This window comes from Seriola lalandi, unplaced genomic scaffold (assembly GCF_002814215.2).
Source record: "Seriola lalandi dorsalis isolate HSWRI2012SDOR001 ecotype SW California unplaced genomic scaffold, Sedor1 jcf7180002054314, whole genome shotgun sequence".
Classification (NCBI taxonomy): domain Eukaryota; kingdom Metazoa; phylum Chordata; class Actinopteri; order Carangiformes; family Carangidae; genus Seriola; species Seriola lalandi.
Genome location: NW_019524867.1, coordinates 767,301 through 782,937, shown reverse-complemented (window position 1 = coordinate 782,937; position 15,637 = coordinate 767,301). Strand labels below are relative to the sequence as shown.

General features: G+C 44.7%; 1 protein-coding gene across 1 annotated transcript in view; it reads right to left on the bottom strand.

The window, feature by feature from the left end:
* Positions 1-764: 764 nt before the first annotated feature.
* Positions 765-15,637, bottom strand: part of znf469 (zinc finger protein 469) — a 42,722-nt gene continuing 27,849 nt past the window's right edge. Inside the window, exon 2 of the mRNA XM_023406691.2 lies at positions 765-13,996. Coding sequence (XP_023262459.1) covers positions 1,871-13,807 — 11,937 coding nt within the window. The 5' untranslated portion in view covers positions 13,808-13,996 and the 3' untranslated portion in view covers positions 765-1,870. The remainder of the gene's footprint in view (positions 13,997-15,637) is intronic.

Genomic DNA, 15,637 nt, shown 5'->3' with positions numbered 1-15,637 from the left:
CATATGTAAGAATATGTTTGTCATCAACACAGACTGATGTGTTTAAGCTTGTCGATTAGTCTGCTGCTGTTTCTGTTTTTGTTTTTACAAATCTGTTTCAGTCATGTCCACAGTTAACGACTGAGATAAGTGAGAGAAGTGAGAAGTGTTTTCTTGCATTCCACAATATCTGAATGCTTGAACTTGAGTCCTTGACCAAGAAAATAACTTCCTTTCTGTCTTCCCTCTTTTCTTGCTGCCCTTTTTCACAGGTCTCTGTGGATGATGTGAGAACACCACTCTTCATATTCACCCAGTGTGTTTCTACATGTATGCCACTGTGTACTATGGCTTTTTATTCCTATGTGATGATGAAAAATGTTCGTGTAGGAATAGAAGCCATTTTACACGTGGTGAGAAAGCAACATGACAGAAGCGTCACAGAAGTGAGAGCTCCTCGCTGCCTGCTCGACATCGCTGGTGGAGACTAACATATGGTTGGATAGATGTGATTGTCTTCTGTTGAATGTTTCCCTGTAGTAAAGATACATTTATGCTCATCTTTCAGATGATGAGTGATCTCATTGAAGTGATGATCTGAAGACAAAAAAAAAAAAGAAAAAAAAAAGGTAGACTTTGTTGTGTGCGCACCTGTTTTTGCCTCCAGGCACAAGCAGCTTCCACTGCTTCCAGTGTTCGATGCATGTGGTGACAGCTGCAGTCCGCAGGGATGGAAGTGGGAACATTTGCAAAACATGTCATGAACAAAGGAAGAAAAGAGCAAGGAGAGACCAATACAGATCTTTAATAACCAACTATAAAAGAGGCACTTAGTGAACCACTTTACAACTTGCAAGAGGCACTGCATTTCCCTTTCTTCTCTGATTCATTTTGCACATTATTAAAATAAAACTTTGACATGAAGCATTACACCAAACAATAATCTACCTACAATATTATACAATATAAGATACATACAGTATAAACAAGATAAAGCACCTTTGTTGTCCTAGTAAATACTATTCATAATTAAACAGTTGGAGTTACAGACACAGATGATTGAGTTTGTGATTTGTGTGTGGTATTATCAGTGCATGGGAAGAACTCTGATTACAGGTCTTGGGACTGTGATGTCCTTGTATGCACCTGAGTTTATACATTGGAAGCATTCCTAATTTTGTGTTCTATCAGTCTACATATGAAGTACTTGGATGGTTTACACAGTATCTTTAAGAAACATCAGAGAACTAGTAAAGTCAGTTGGATGAATGTACTGTAACTGCTACAGATCTCATGTTCCCTTCCGAGGACATTGGCATTCACATTACAATAAAACACAATGTAGCACCAGGTAAAGTTTATACAATAGGCTAAAATGATGATCAATGTCGATGCAGTACAGTAAAGTTAAAAAATAATACAAAATGAATATGTTGGAAGCATTGTACGAAAGGTGCACAGACAATAGTCCAGGTCAGTTGTGACGTCATTTGCAAAAAGGACTTAAACTGATAAAATCATGTTTTGAATGCAAAATGAACATGCATCTCTTAGACGAACATATCTGACTGTATTTTCAAGTATTCTTTTTTTCCTTTCCTTTAGGTAAATGAAATATAATCTCTGAAACAGATAGTGTCCAACAAAGGAAAAGCAGAAAAAAAGTTCAATCATTTTTCGAAAATAGCATATTCATTTTTTTCCCAAAATTCATATCTGCCATTCGTCCTCACATTTGTGTAATAAAAACACATGTACAAAGAAGACATAAAGTGACTATGTAAGTATTTAAAGATAGCATTTCACAGAAAAGAGCTGTGCAATCTCATCCACCATAATGAATTGTCATAAACATTTATATTCTCTTATTCACAGAACCCTCACACGCCGCTCAGTTAATAGATTCTGATGTGTCCTTCCTTAAAGGAATCTTAAAGCTAGTGAGTTTTTGGCCAAACAACTGGCTTAAGAGGTGGTTCTGGGACTCTGCTGTCCGGTAGGAATGGCTCTCCATTGACCTCACCCCCATCTTCGGCCTAGATTTATTCAAAGAATTGTTCATGGGAACAGAAGACACTTTAGAAATAGGGGGATGCAAAGGCCGTCCCAGAGGTCCCTTTTTGGCTTTAAAATCCCCATTTAGAGGGTTAACAATCTCAGTTTTCTTTGGAATACAGTTATCAAGCAAACTTCTTTTTGACTGCAAACCCAAGTTTGAAGTCTTGCACTTGGAAACTATTTTGTTGCTCACAACGTCGTCCCGTACTGAGGACAGCACAGGGTAGTCGCTGGGTCCGTCTGACTTTCTCTGCAGAGAGGGATTTGCACACTTGCTGGGGCGAAATTTCTTCTTGGGCCTCGAGTCAACACCAAAGTTCTCTTGTGTGGCTGGAGAGGAAACCCTCTGCAGGCTGTGGGGGGATTTCATATCCTTCCTCTTCTTCTGCGGTCTCGGAGATTCTTTGTCCTCGTTTGTGACGGGAGTGTTGAGGGAAACTTTGGAGTGGAGGACGGGTGTTGATTCTGGAGCCTTCGTGCTGCTAGTTGTAGTGCTGTTTTTAGTGTTGTCATTTGTTTTGGCAGCTTTGTCTTTCATCTGACTGCTACCTTCTTGCTCAGCACCGTGAGCTAAGGTTTGCTGTTTGCTGTCATTATTAGAAGCTTTCGACGTGTGCTGCCACTGCTCATCATCCCTCTGCTGGTCCATCACATCAACAGCTAATTCATGCTTTGCTGACTCAGCTGTCTTTGAAATTGTTTGATTTTCTCTTAAGCTGACAAAAGAGTCCTCGCTAGGTGGAAGTAAATCAGTTTTTTCTTCAGTCTCGGCTGTGTCTCCTTCAGCTGAGCCTTCCTTTGCTTTAATAATCTCCTCCCCCACACTGCTGCTCTCTTTAGATGCTGACCATGAGGTTGTCTCTGCTCTAATGCAGACTGACTCATTCTCCTCTTTCACGTCACATGGTTCAGTAATTGATTTTCCATTACCCTCTTTATCAGGATTAGGTGAGGGAGTTGGGTCAATTTCCTCCTTCTTCGGTGAAGCAGACTCTGACGAGCCCATGTGAATACATTTCTCAAGCTCTACAAGGAGTTCAGAGTAGTCCTCAACCATGTCCTCCGTCTTCACATTTGCACTGTTTGTGTCACTGTGGTATTCATTTGCAATGGTCTGTGTGGAGTCGTCTGCCATGGACACAGAGGGTTTTGAAGACTGTGTTTCAGAGCTTTGATTTAAGTGCACTGAGCTTACACTGGCAATGCCGCTGTCTGAGCTACTTTCTTGCAGACTGTCAGAGAGAATTCTCCTCTTCTTACTTGCAGGCGAATCACATTCATCTTCTTTGGATGTAGATGCTTTGACAGGTCTCAGAACCCCTCGGAATTTGAAAATTTTGTTCCCACCAGACAGGTGCTTTTCCATATGACGATCAAACTGTTCCTTCTTAGAGAAGGTATAGTTGCAGGTGCTGCAGATGAAGGATTTTTTAATCACATGCATGACATCAGCACAGAGCTCGCAGGTATAAAGGGTGGTGTGTTTTGAATCCAGCTCGTCCACCTCCTCGTGCGCTCTCTTCAGATGGTCTTTAAGTGCCTGGGCCTCCTGATAAGAGACGGGACATTTGTGACACAGGAAAATCTTTTCCAGATTGTGCACCACTAAATGTCTCTGGAGTTTGAATGGCTTGGGGAATTGTTTCCCACAGTGGTGGCAGTCTCTTGAAGGGTCTTTGCAGTTGGGATGCATCTCCACACTTTTAGGTTGTGGAGGACCTGTGTTGTGGAGGACTTCAAGTGGGGTTAATGTGCTCTGCTTCCCACCTGCTCCACTGCTACTTTTAGTTTTGTGAACTTTTGGCTCAGTGCCTTCAGAGGTTTTACCCTCTCCCACAGTGCTGTCAGCAGCAGCAGCAGCTTTTTCCTGCTCTTTAGTGGCTTTGTTAGACTCTCTGATGGCTTTGCTGGGGCGGTGCTGCATGATTGAGGTGATAAAGTTCTTCACGGCTGTCTCCTGCATGAAGCAGCCTGGAATGTCTAATATGGAACCTTGAGTCTGACCCCTCCGGGCAAACTGAGTGGCATGCTCTCGTAAATGTTCATTGTACATCCACACATCTGATATCTCCTTCAAGCACATTCCACAGGTCCAGATACCTGTCTTGTTCTTGGCATGTTTCTCCCTCAGATGGTCTCTCAGTTGCTCCCTGGAGCTGAATTTGCGCTGGACACACATGTAGCAGGTTGGAGGTGGAGAGGGGTTGTGGGATAACTTGTGAAAGTTCAGCTCACCCAGGGTGAGGAACCAAGTGAAGCACACTTTACACTTGTACTGCTTATCTTTGACCTTTATTCCACCATCTTGCCGTTTCCTGCATCTCCGCTCTGTTACTTTCTTGGACTTCTCATCATCTCTGTTCTCCATTTCAACAGTTGCAACAGTAGGAGCCACTGAGATGTCGTTATTAGAGTCAAAGAACTGAATCTCAGGAAGCTGAAATTTGGTGTTGATGTTTTGGATGTCAATGTTGTGGAAGGTTTGGACACTCTCCGTGACACATGGCTCCACAGCATATGGAACAGCAGGCAGGGGCAGAGGGCAAGGAGCGGTTGGCACTTCTGGTTTACAGGTGCTGGGGTCAGAGGTCACGGCTGAGCTTGCATCAAAGCCGGTGAAGTCAGAGGAGCCACTCCATTCAATCGAGGATTTATCAATGGTGCTCTCAAGTGGATTCAAGAGATTGTTGCCAAGCTCTTTAATATCCTCATGAGCATCCTCCTGATCACTTTGTTTAATATCCGACACCGGCTTGGCATCGGCCTTCATTGTGCTGTTGTGGCACATATTCAACATGATGGCATCATCAATAGATATTGTCTCGTATTCACAGCGGTTAGTTTGATCGACAGTGAACGTCTGCTCTGCTTGGTTTTCCGTGTACTGGTCTTTATTTTGCAGGAAGGGTTCTGATGGAGGGTAATCCTGAGTCACATTTGAGTCGGGCAGTAGCTTCTGTCTTTTGTTTCTTTTGCTGTACACCCTCGGGCACTTTTTCCTTTTTGCCTCCTCATCTCTGGGGAACAGCTGCGAGAACGTGGTGTCGTCGTCAAGTAAGGCCTTCAGATCGGAACTTATGCCGGGAGGACTGAGAGGGGAAGAATTCAAACAGGAGAGAGGATGTAACTCGTCTGAAGGGCCACTGTTGTTCTCAGATTTTATCTCGACTGACACTTTTCTGAGAATCTCCTGGGCAAGGCTCTTTTCTGATCCTTCTTGTTCACTCATCTCCTCCACAGCACTCAGAGTCTTCCTGGAATCATCACATTCTCTGATTATATCCTTTTCTACACATATAGCGTTTTCCTCATTATTATCTGTACATACTTCCCCATTTGCCATCTCTGTCATGCTTGCGCATTTCATTTCTTCTGTATCGGTCATTTGATTCAGCTCCACAGTTTCACTAAGTACACTTGTCTCTTTTGTTGGAGGTCGGGATGCATCGTCGAAGGCAGAGTCTGCAGTAACAGGGTGAGGGTATTCCTCTGTTTCAGTAACAGGTCTGTCTGTGATTTTCACCTCCTCAGGAGATTTGCGGTGCCCCTGTACACTGCTTTTGAATTCAGGAGTTATAGCTTGAAGTATGTCCGTTTTTAGTATGTTCAGAATCTCATCAGAGAAAGGGTCGGGCTTTATGTTTACCTCGCTGTTTTTGTTCTTTCTAGCTTTGTTGTTCTTCTTTGCTTTTGTTGGCAGCAGACGGTTTTGATGGCCCATTTCATCCACTGCCACTGCACTTGTCTCAGTTGCCATTTCCTCCAGGACTGACTCAGCTTCTGCTGCTTTCGATACGAGAGTGCCACTTGTCTCAGGCAGCCCATCTATTTTTGTTGGGTAACCGGTCTGTGAATCATCTTTATGTTCTTTCTCTGTAGTTTGTGATGCTTCATAAATAAGCATCGTCCCCTGATGGTTTGATGTTGTGCTCTGTGGGCCGTGGTGTTTTTCAGCTCTGACCAAATGTTTCATGGCCTTATGTCTCTTTAACCCTGGCACAGTCCTGAAACACATGAAGCAGATTTCACAAAGCACTTTCCCCTGTTGAGTGTTGCTCTGTGTCTTTTTTTGTGGTATTTCTTTGTGTGCTTGGTGCGTTGTTGAACATCGGCCAGTCTCCACTGTTGGTCGCTTCTCTGATGGGTCTGGTGGAAGAGGCTTTTGTTCATTTTCACAGATAATGAGTGGCTTAGTAGTGGGTAGAGCATCTGAAACTTCTTTTCTGAGAAGTGTACTGTCCCCAGCAGTAGCATTCTGAGAATCTAAATTCACTGATTCAACCTTTCCCAGCATGTCAGCGCAAATATGCAATTGCTCAATATTTTCAAGTGGATCATGGTGAGTCTCCAAGTCTTTCCTTACAATGCCAGCTGAGGGATTTGTGCTCTTGAGTTCAGCGGGGAGACCCAATGAAAAACATGTGAATTTTATACTCTGCTGGAGGACCAGTGGTTCATCTAATACATTTATTTTAGCTGCAGGGTCTGCATTCAATGATACCACTGTGTCCGTTTCAGTTTTGTTAAAAATCAGTGCAGGGTTAATGCTCAGGTCACATGGTTCACAGTCATCTCTGGGACTCTGCTTGATATCTGCATTTTCCTCAGGTTTACTGGCTGGTGAAATTGGTATGTAGTCATATTGATTCAGGTGCGGAGGTTCATCTGAGATGCTGTTGTAGTTGAGCGGGCTGAGCTTGAAATCATACATCGGATCACTCTTTTCAAGGCCCTCTGGAGGTTCTGCTGTGCTGGTCACAGGAAGTGGAGAGGGATTGGCGGTTTCAGAGCTGGGGATTTTACACTCTATGATTCCCAAGTCCAGGTGAGGTGGGCTTATCAAAGAATACTCCATCTCAGCTGTTGTGTTCAATTGTTCATCACTGTTTAGAGCTTCTTTGACACTTTGGTTATCATCTTTGATTAAGGAGGATTTTACATTTGGACTTGAGCCTTCATCAGCAGACTTATTATTGCATTTGCTTTGTGACTGACATGAATCATCTTCTAGGTCCGATGTCTGCATGGCTGTTTGAAGAGTGGTTGATAAAAGAGGGCTGGGTGGTGGGGCAGTGTGTAGAAAAAGGCAGGGACTTTCTTCAACCTCTTCTCTGCAAGGTGAGTTTTGGTGACTTGCCATGAAATTAATAGGAAGATGTTCTTTGATGTCCTGAACATGTAAAATCTCCTCTTGTTTCTGAATGGTGTCAAAGGCAAGACCTGCTTCAGGTTTCAAAGAGTCATCGAAGGGGGTAACTTTGCAGGAATCACTGGCGATGATGTCATCAGACTGTGAAAGCAACAACAGACTGCTCCGTCCCTCTATGGGTTGAGTGTCTTGGAAGGGTGAGCTGTGACTTGAACTCTCTGTATTGGTCTCCACTAGTATTGGACTGCAGGGTTTTTCTGTGGTGACTATCTCCACTGACAAATCAGTTGTTGGACTTGCGGCATAAATCTTAACAGGGCTACAATTTTTAGAGGGAGAAAGTCCAATCAAATGATCTTGTTTTGCTGTTTCAACAGCTCCCATCGGATTGTCTGAACGCTCCACTTTAATGTCTCCGGGATTACTATGGTGATCAGCGGATTGTTCTTGCAGACTGGGGTCAGGTAGAGCAGGTGATGAAGGATGACTGCCAGATTGACCAGTGATTCCCTTCACTGCATCTGCTTCCTCATAGCCATCCGCAGTTGAATGTTCTTGGCCATCACTATTGTTTTTATACAGCTGATTCACATTGTCTTCCGCATTACTGTTCCCACAGGACTCCTCAACCAGATGTGGGTCATGTGTCACCACACTTGAGCAGTGAGCAGACTCAATCAAATTGCTATTCTCAGTGATATCCTCTTCCGATGTGACTTTAGTCTCACCCTCGCTATCATCGTTTTCTGAGGGCTCACTTTGCTGCGATGAAATTGGCTGGTTTCCATCGAGAGTGGGGTCAGTGCTGTTGGAGAGGGATGACTGTGACTCATTCAGAATGAATTCAATATCATCCTTCCGCTCATTGATATTTGAAGGTGATAATGTATTCTTCTTCCCGGTAATTGCTTCCTTTTCACTGTGATCTTCTCTCTCAACTGCATCAGCTGCCTGACATTCAAATTCTTGATGTTGTTGACTGGTGAGAGAGGTGACATGCGGCTCCTTGTGTTCTGATATAATGGGTTCTTTTTTGAATATAGAGTCTGAAATCACCTCCAGGCTTTTCATGAGGTTTTCTGCGTATCTCTTTTGTTCTAAAATCTCTTCTTTTGTACTTTCTGCAGGAGTCTCTTTCTCAGCGCTTCTCTCCTCTGGTTTTTGGTCACGGTGGAGCTGTGAGCGTTCAATATGCGAGGCTGTGGCGATCATATTTGGTGCATCATTCTCTTTTTCAGTAAAATGTTCAAGGGCCCTTGGTTCATTGGTAATTGAAGTGTGGGGACTGTGGTGTCCACTCATCAGCTCAAACTGGAACGGACTGGACCACGGGAGTCCCGGTTCAGTGAAAGGCTCTGAGGGCATTCTGGTCACTGGAACATCTATCGTTTGCACAGGGCACCTAATATCCAGACCAGTGCCATCACCCTCGGACTCGTCACCCAGCTGTAAAGGTGAAAATTTGCTCATTTGCAGCTGCTTGGGGACGTCCTGAGCTAGCAATGGTGGGCTTTCCAACTTAGTTGTCTGCAGCTGGTTTTCAAGCTCATTCACTATTCTCTTTATCTCCAACTCATCCTCTGACGCACAGCTGTTGAGATTTGCACTGTAGTCAATTATTTTTTCTGGCAGAGACAAAGGGACGTGACTATAATCTGGTTTCTTTTCATTTGATTTCTCAGAGCTGTCTTTGTACTGAGATATCTCATCTGGCAGCACCGGGCTAACTATAAGGTTCCAGTCTCTTTGTTCCAGAAAGGGAGAGAAGGACGACACAAACTCTTGCTTTTTATCAGACGTGTTCTCTATTGAATGGAAACCTTCTTTCTGAATCGGCATATCTGAGTAGAGCCCGCTGTCGAAACCCGTGAGGTCCCCGAACATTGACGAGGTGTCAAATGAAAGCGGGGATTTCATGAGCCCCTGTTCCTGATCCAGAGGGTAGGGCATGAGGTGGAGCGTGTCTTTTTGTATCAGTGGGCCCTGGCTTTCAGTTGGAGATAGGCACACCTCATCCATCAAAGAGGTGCACAGAGATGCAGGCTTGTGTGTGTCTAGGTCATTGCCTAAAGTAATGGCCTCTTTCACCATGCAGACGCTGTCACTCTGTTTTTCAAATGTGGTACTGTGTGATAACTCTGGCTGTGTGACTTGGGGCCCCTCTCTGCTTTTGCCCTTTGTGTTTCTGTCAATATTGAAATCAGTTTCTTTGTTGATGGTGGGAGAGTGTGAATCAAACTGTGGTGGCTTGTTATCTGCGCTGCTGCGCTGTGTTGGTTCTTCTTTGGGGCACAGATTGTCGGCTCTGTGTAGTGTGTTTCTGTCTGAACTGACTGTTGTGCCGGTTTCTTTTCTGTGAGACACCGGCCTGTCTCTTGATTTTGTGTGAGAGCTTCTGCTTTTTTCAAAGTTTTTCATCGTGTCTTTTGCTTTTTGTGAGGAAGACATTGGATCAGCAACTTCTGGATTTGAATGATGCTTCTTTGGATCCTCTGTACTGTCTTTGTTATCAGAAAGAATGGTTTTGTCAGTATTATACTTCCTGACAGATTTAGTGAATGTCAGTGCTAGTGTGCTGGACTCTTTACATAACTTCTGTGGGGAAGACCTTTCATAGGTTTTCTGCTCTGGAGGCTCTTTCCTTTTGATGTCTGTCTTCCTCTCACAGTCTGAGTCAGTGCGGTCAGTGCTTTTGGGGCTGTTGATACTATCACTTGAAACACTCACAGATGTGCTGAGTTCACTGCTTGTGGATGACCTGCTACCCCTCCTCCTGAGTCTCTGGTGAGAACCATGTTTCTCAGGCGAGAGAGAAACTTCCTCCCTTTTTTTCACCTCAAAACACTCCTTCGACTCATGTCTCCATGCTGCCTGGTCCCTCTCACTCCTCGCTCGCCATTTGCACTCTTTAGTGTATGTGTATTTACAGCGACTGCTCTGATTTAGCCGGCCCTGGCTTGCTATCTTTACGGGCTCACATTCATCATCTGAGTCTGAGACGTAGTCGTATTCTCCAAATGCGGGGTTCTGTACAGTGGGAGTCAGTCTCTCCATCACCAAGGAAAACTGGAGGTTTTTGGTACCTTTAACATGAAGCTTATGGAGCTTATTTTTCTGTTGAACTATTTTGTGAATAAGTTCTTTGCTCCAGGTGCCCCCTCCAGTGCTTTTCCTCTTGCTCTCTTTCATTGCAGTTCTTGAGGTTGGAGATGTAGAGGCCTGAGAGGGCGTTGACCCTCGAAGTGCAGAGCTGTCCTGAAAGCTGTTAACGCCACAGCGATCTGAAAACTTGCTGGATAACAGAAACCTTTGTGTACTTGTGTTGTCGTCCTCGCTCTTGCACAGTTTTCTTGCCTCTTTCACTTTGCTGTCTTGTTCCCTCATCTTCTCCCTTGAGGCAACTCTTGAATTTTTATGAGAGACTTCTTTTTTTATGTTAATTTTCTCATCTTGTTCCAAATTCAGACATATTTTCTCAAGTTTGCTTTCTGTGTACTGTTTATCTGTCTCAGGGCTCTCAACATCAGAGTCATAAAAATACTTTCCCTGTGTGAAAGACCTGTCATCATCTGTTGATTGTTTATTTTTGCTCTCAAACACCAGGGATTCTTTGGTTTTCAGACATTGTTTGTTTGATGTTGCTTTGACAGTGGTGAGGTCATCATCAGCAAATGCATCGATAAAGCTGCTGTCTATCTCCGCATTGTCGGACTGATAGCCGAGTCCATTCAAAGCTTCAGTGATAAGGCTATCTAACTTGGCATCCTCCATTTCCAGCTCAGGGAGAGTTACAGGGAGGTTACCAGGGCCAGAGAACAAGTTGAGTTTCATGTGATCTTCCTTATTGTCTCCTTTTGTTTCACTGTCAGATATCAGTTCTCCATTTTTATTCAGGCCCAACAGAGATAGGTGCAGGTCAGACGGGCACCTGGACATTGAAACATTTGAAACATTTGAAACATTTGACACAGATGGCACTGCTTTTGATAGTTCTGCATGAAGCTTCTTGCCGTCCTCCATCTTTGATATGTCCTTGAGGTCATTTTGTGCAAACGTGTGTTGAGCACAGTATTGCTTATGGCCAAGAAATGAAGCCAGGTTATTGAAATTCTGATCACACTGCTTGCATGTGAGAAGCACATCTAACTGGTCAAGATTCGCTGTGGCTAATGAGGTGGCTAACAGCTGATGTGCAGAGTAAGGTGGTGGAGGCTGGTGATGCTCTACCCCAAAACTGTCCATGTAACCTTTGTTTGCATCCATAGTTGTCTTTGGATGTGTGCTGTTTTGCAGGTAGCTCATCATGTCATCTTTGGCTCTGTCTGGTGTGTAAGGAAGGTTTCGTGAAGCATCAGAGTGAAACTGGTGGGGGTGAGAGCTCAGGTGATCTGAAGGTAACTGACTTTTGGCTTGGGGCTGGTGGTAAAATGTGTGAGGGGGTGCTGACTTTGACATTTGACTGTCCTCTGAACTGATGTTAACAGGGCTGGTGGACGCTGGGGAGAGGGAAGAGCAGGTACTACTAGATGCAGGGTTATGAACTGGGGAGGGCAACGGGGATTCATAAGGTGACACCATCATAAGTCCCATAGGTGGGACCTGTAACGGTGGATAGCCGTAGTTTCTTGAGGGCACTGGAAGAGACTGGTTGAGTCCGAAATATACCGCCTTATTCTTGGACTCACATACTTGTGCGTGGCTCATCTCTACTTTAAAAGTTGAGACTGTATTACTGCTATGTTTTACAGTCTCCTGTCTTTGGTTTGAAAACCCATCACTAGTTCTGCTGTTCTGAAATGAGCTGGGGTTTTTCAGTGAGCTGTGTTTATGTGATTTGTTGTCATCCTGCCAGTCAGAGGGGGAAACAATGTAAGCCAATTTTTGATTGCTTATTTGCCTAGATAACTCGATTCTGTTTTGGTTCGGCATGGCAGAGGTTGGCCGGATCTGCTGCCAGGGCATCCTGCTATTTTTAGATGAATTTGGCCTTTGGTCAAGTGCTGGCTGGTTCTGAAACTGAAACTTATCATTCATGTCAGAATACTGAATTGTGTTTTGATCAGCTGGTGAATATGTCTTACCAGTACCATCCCAGGAGTGTGGTAACCGATTTAGAACCTTATTATTAATGTTTTTATCAAAAGGCATTGAGCCTGTGTGAATGTTACTGACTGGAGGGCTGTTAAATGTTTTGCTGGAAAAGTGCATTTGGGAGCCTGGACCTTGTGAAATATTTCTTACATGTTGGACACTTCCTTGTATGAATGTTCTTTGGTTGGCAGCTGTGTCTTTGGGGTGACAGTTCCTCTTACTCCCCGAGGTGATGGTTGCATCCCTACTGTCTGCCTGTAAAGTAGTGTCTGTGCTCTCAGGCAGGGCGGCCTTTCCCTGCTCTGACTGCTGCGAGCTGGAGCCAGAGCTGTCACTGCTGGCTGAGTCCTCACTCAGATTCCTCGGACAGTGGATGGAGGATGATACCCCTTGAATAAACTGTGACTGTGGGGAGTGAGAATAAGAGCTTCCATCCTCTGACTGCTGTTCATTACTGAACTGCGTGCTGTTTGGAGCCATGTTTTGTCCTTCTCCAGGTGTAAAGGAAAATGAGTTGTGGGTCACATGGACAGAACCCAGGGAGGAGTCTGTAAAGTCTTGGGATTGGGGGTTCTGTTCACAGGGAAAAGAGTCAGAGGTTGATTCTTCCAGAAAATGATATCCATATTGAAATGGACCAGGCACAAAGGCACTTGCCTTACTGGCTTCTGTAAGGGCAGTGGATTTCTGTGACGAAACCCCGTAGTTAGCACCATTAAAAGTCCTTTCAGGAGACTGCCATGCATTAGAGCCACTCAGCTGAAAATCAGCCAGGATTAGCTGGCTGCCAGGCTGTGCACTGTTGTTCTCCATTGAGGCAGGCGGCTGCTGCTGTGACAGGGGTGGATGTGGGTGGGATGATGTTCCACTTGAGGAACCCAGTGCCTGTGAGGTATAGCTTGGGGAGGTAAGGTTAGAGGAGGCCTCCTGGAAGCAGCGGCTGTAGTTGAGCTCTTCTTGCTGTAGTTCGGCCTCTCTTTCTGGTATACTGGGAACGTGGAATCTGTAGCTGCCCGAGACTGGGCCACGACTGGTCTCCAACTTCTTGGGTGGCGAAACCTTCTGCTGTGGGTATGCAATACCAATGGTGGGGTTGTTGGAGCGTGGATTTGTAATGCTAAGTCTGTACAGCTGCTGCGGGTTGCCACGCTCTGCCTTTCCTGACCGCTTCCCCTTCTCTCGGCTGCGGCCCTTTCCACTCGGGGACTGGGGGCTGCCTTTGCCACTCGACCAAGTCCTGTCAGTGGCAAATTTTGATCTGTTCTGCAGTGATCTGAAGTCAATCTTCCCCGTCTGCTGTGGCCGTATGACAGCCTCACGCTGCTGAGGACAGTCCCTTTCCTTCTCTAGTTTTTCAGCTTTGGCCCCTCTGCTGCTGGCTCTGGCCTCAGTGCCTGTGCTTGAAAAGTGCTCTGAAGACTCCTTTGTGGTTTTGTCACTCTGCAGTTCCAGCGCTGTCCCCTCATCCTGCAGTTTGGACTCAGCGTCCAGCTCTTTGACAGCGTGTATTCGCTGAGTCTCTCCTGCCATGATGCACAACGCGTGCTGTGAAGGCCTGGTCCTCAGAAATGCTATCTGGGAGACAGGGGCATCGTCTTCTTGGTTGTATGAATCAGTAAACGTCCAGTGGCAGGAACTGCAGGGACAGGGCTGCTCGCTGCAGGCTCATCTCTTCACCTTCATTGCGAACTGCTGATCTGGCACCAGAGCAAAGCAGACCTGGAAGTAAAGGAGAATAGAGAGGATCAGATGACAAGCTTTTACTGTCCAGTAAAAAATATGTGCCTTTTTAAACAAAGTCTGGCGATAATATCTAAACATACAAACGAAACATTATCTTTAAAACAATAAAAAAAAAAAAAACATTAATTCTTTCGCCCAGGTATTAGTATGAAAAAAAGAAATGTGAAAGATGAAGTACAATTACTATATTCCTCGTTTCTGCCAGCAGAGAGCACTATTGCAGCATTACACAGCGTTGCCGTCATGGCACAAAGAACCAGTGTAATCAGTGGGGAATTTCAAAATACTGCCAAACTCATACTCAAAGTCTTGGAGATACTACTAACACTTAAATTCCTGACAACAATTAAAAGACACTTCAAAAAAGTAACTACAGTTTTCATCGGAGTGTTGGATTCCTGCTTTACAACAATGACTTGACGGCTGCACAAGCATCACTGTCAAAATCCTCCACATAAACAATCACACAAAGAAACCAGTTTGGTCTTGAAATGATGAATCTCACTACATTTACTGAGGATGAGAAAAATACAGCGCATGGATCCAAAAAGCACTGCCAGTAAATGAATCACAGACTCCTTAAGAGCAGGGACACAATGCCACAGTGTTCTATTGCTACAGAGTGCTGCAGGTTTAGATCATGGTGGAATATCAGGGATTAGTCAGTCAGCCATTAGACAGTGAGAACTATGGGCACACTGACGTTTGTTGCCTTTCCTCAGGCGTCCCAGACACCGCTTCTCAGGTCCCAGTTTACTTTGGCCCTCCACTGCTTCTGCTTCTTTTGTGGTCAGACCAGATGAAACTTGGAGTTAGCACCGAAATGTAATTTCTAGGCTTGGTAACCAAACTTCCATCCCACCTTCTTGTCTCTTTCCCTTGACTACAACCAACGCCAATGTTTGGGGGTGGCCTACGGATGGAGAGATCAAACATGTAGCCAGAGGATTTGAGTTCAAGCCTCTGTTTTGGCCACTGTCCACCTGCTAAAGTGTCTTTCAGCAGGGGGACATTCATGACAGTTTTAGCCATGCTCCTTCACTCCATTATAAAGGTCTTAAGGAATAAGTAAAAACCGCTAAATGAAATTCCAATATTACTGTATGAAAAGCATGTGAGCACTTTTGCATTGGGCCTCTCCCTCCCTCAGGTGACGACTGTGTCTGCCCAGTCCAACACCTACAGCAGGATGCATTGCTCCGTCTGCTCCATGCATTTTCAGACCACTTTGGGGACTAGTCAAATGTGCAAAGATGAAAAGATGCTCTAAATATTTTCCCCAAAAACTCCATCCTCATTAATCTCTCAGGACATTTTGTTGTGCAGCACTCTCTGGGTCATTTCAGGATCAGCACCTGATTTTGTTTCCACCCTAAATTCCTGAATGCCTCCTTATCAGCTCAGGAGCTTACCCTTTATCAGCTAGCTTATTGCATTGATTTAATTACTTAAAGGGCTCTGTCTTATACAAGCACATACTGCTACCACATTTTTTTTCTTTCCTAAGCACCTTGGTTTGGAAGCAAAGCAGCCGCAGAAATACTCTATTTGTTTGTAACTTAAAAAGATTGCCAAATTATTTCTCACCTCACTACCACAAATAGTGCGAGGCGAGAG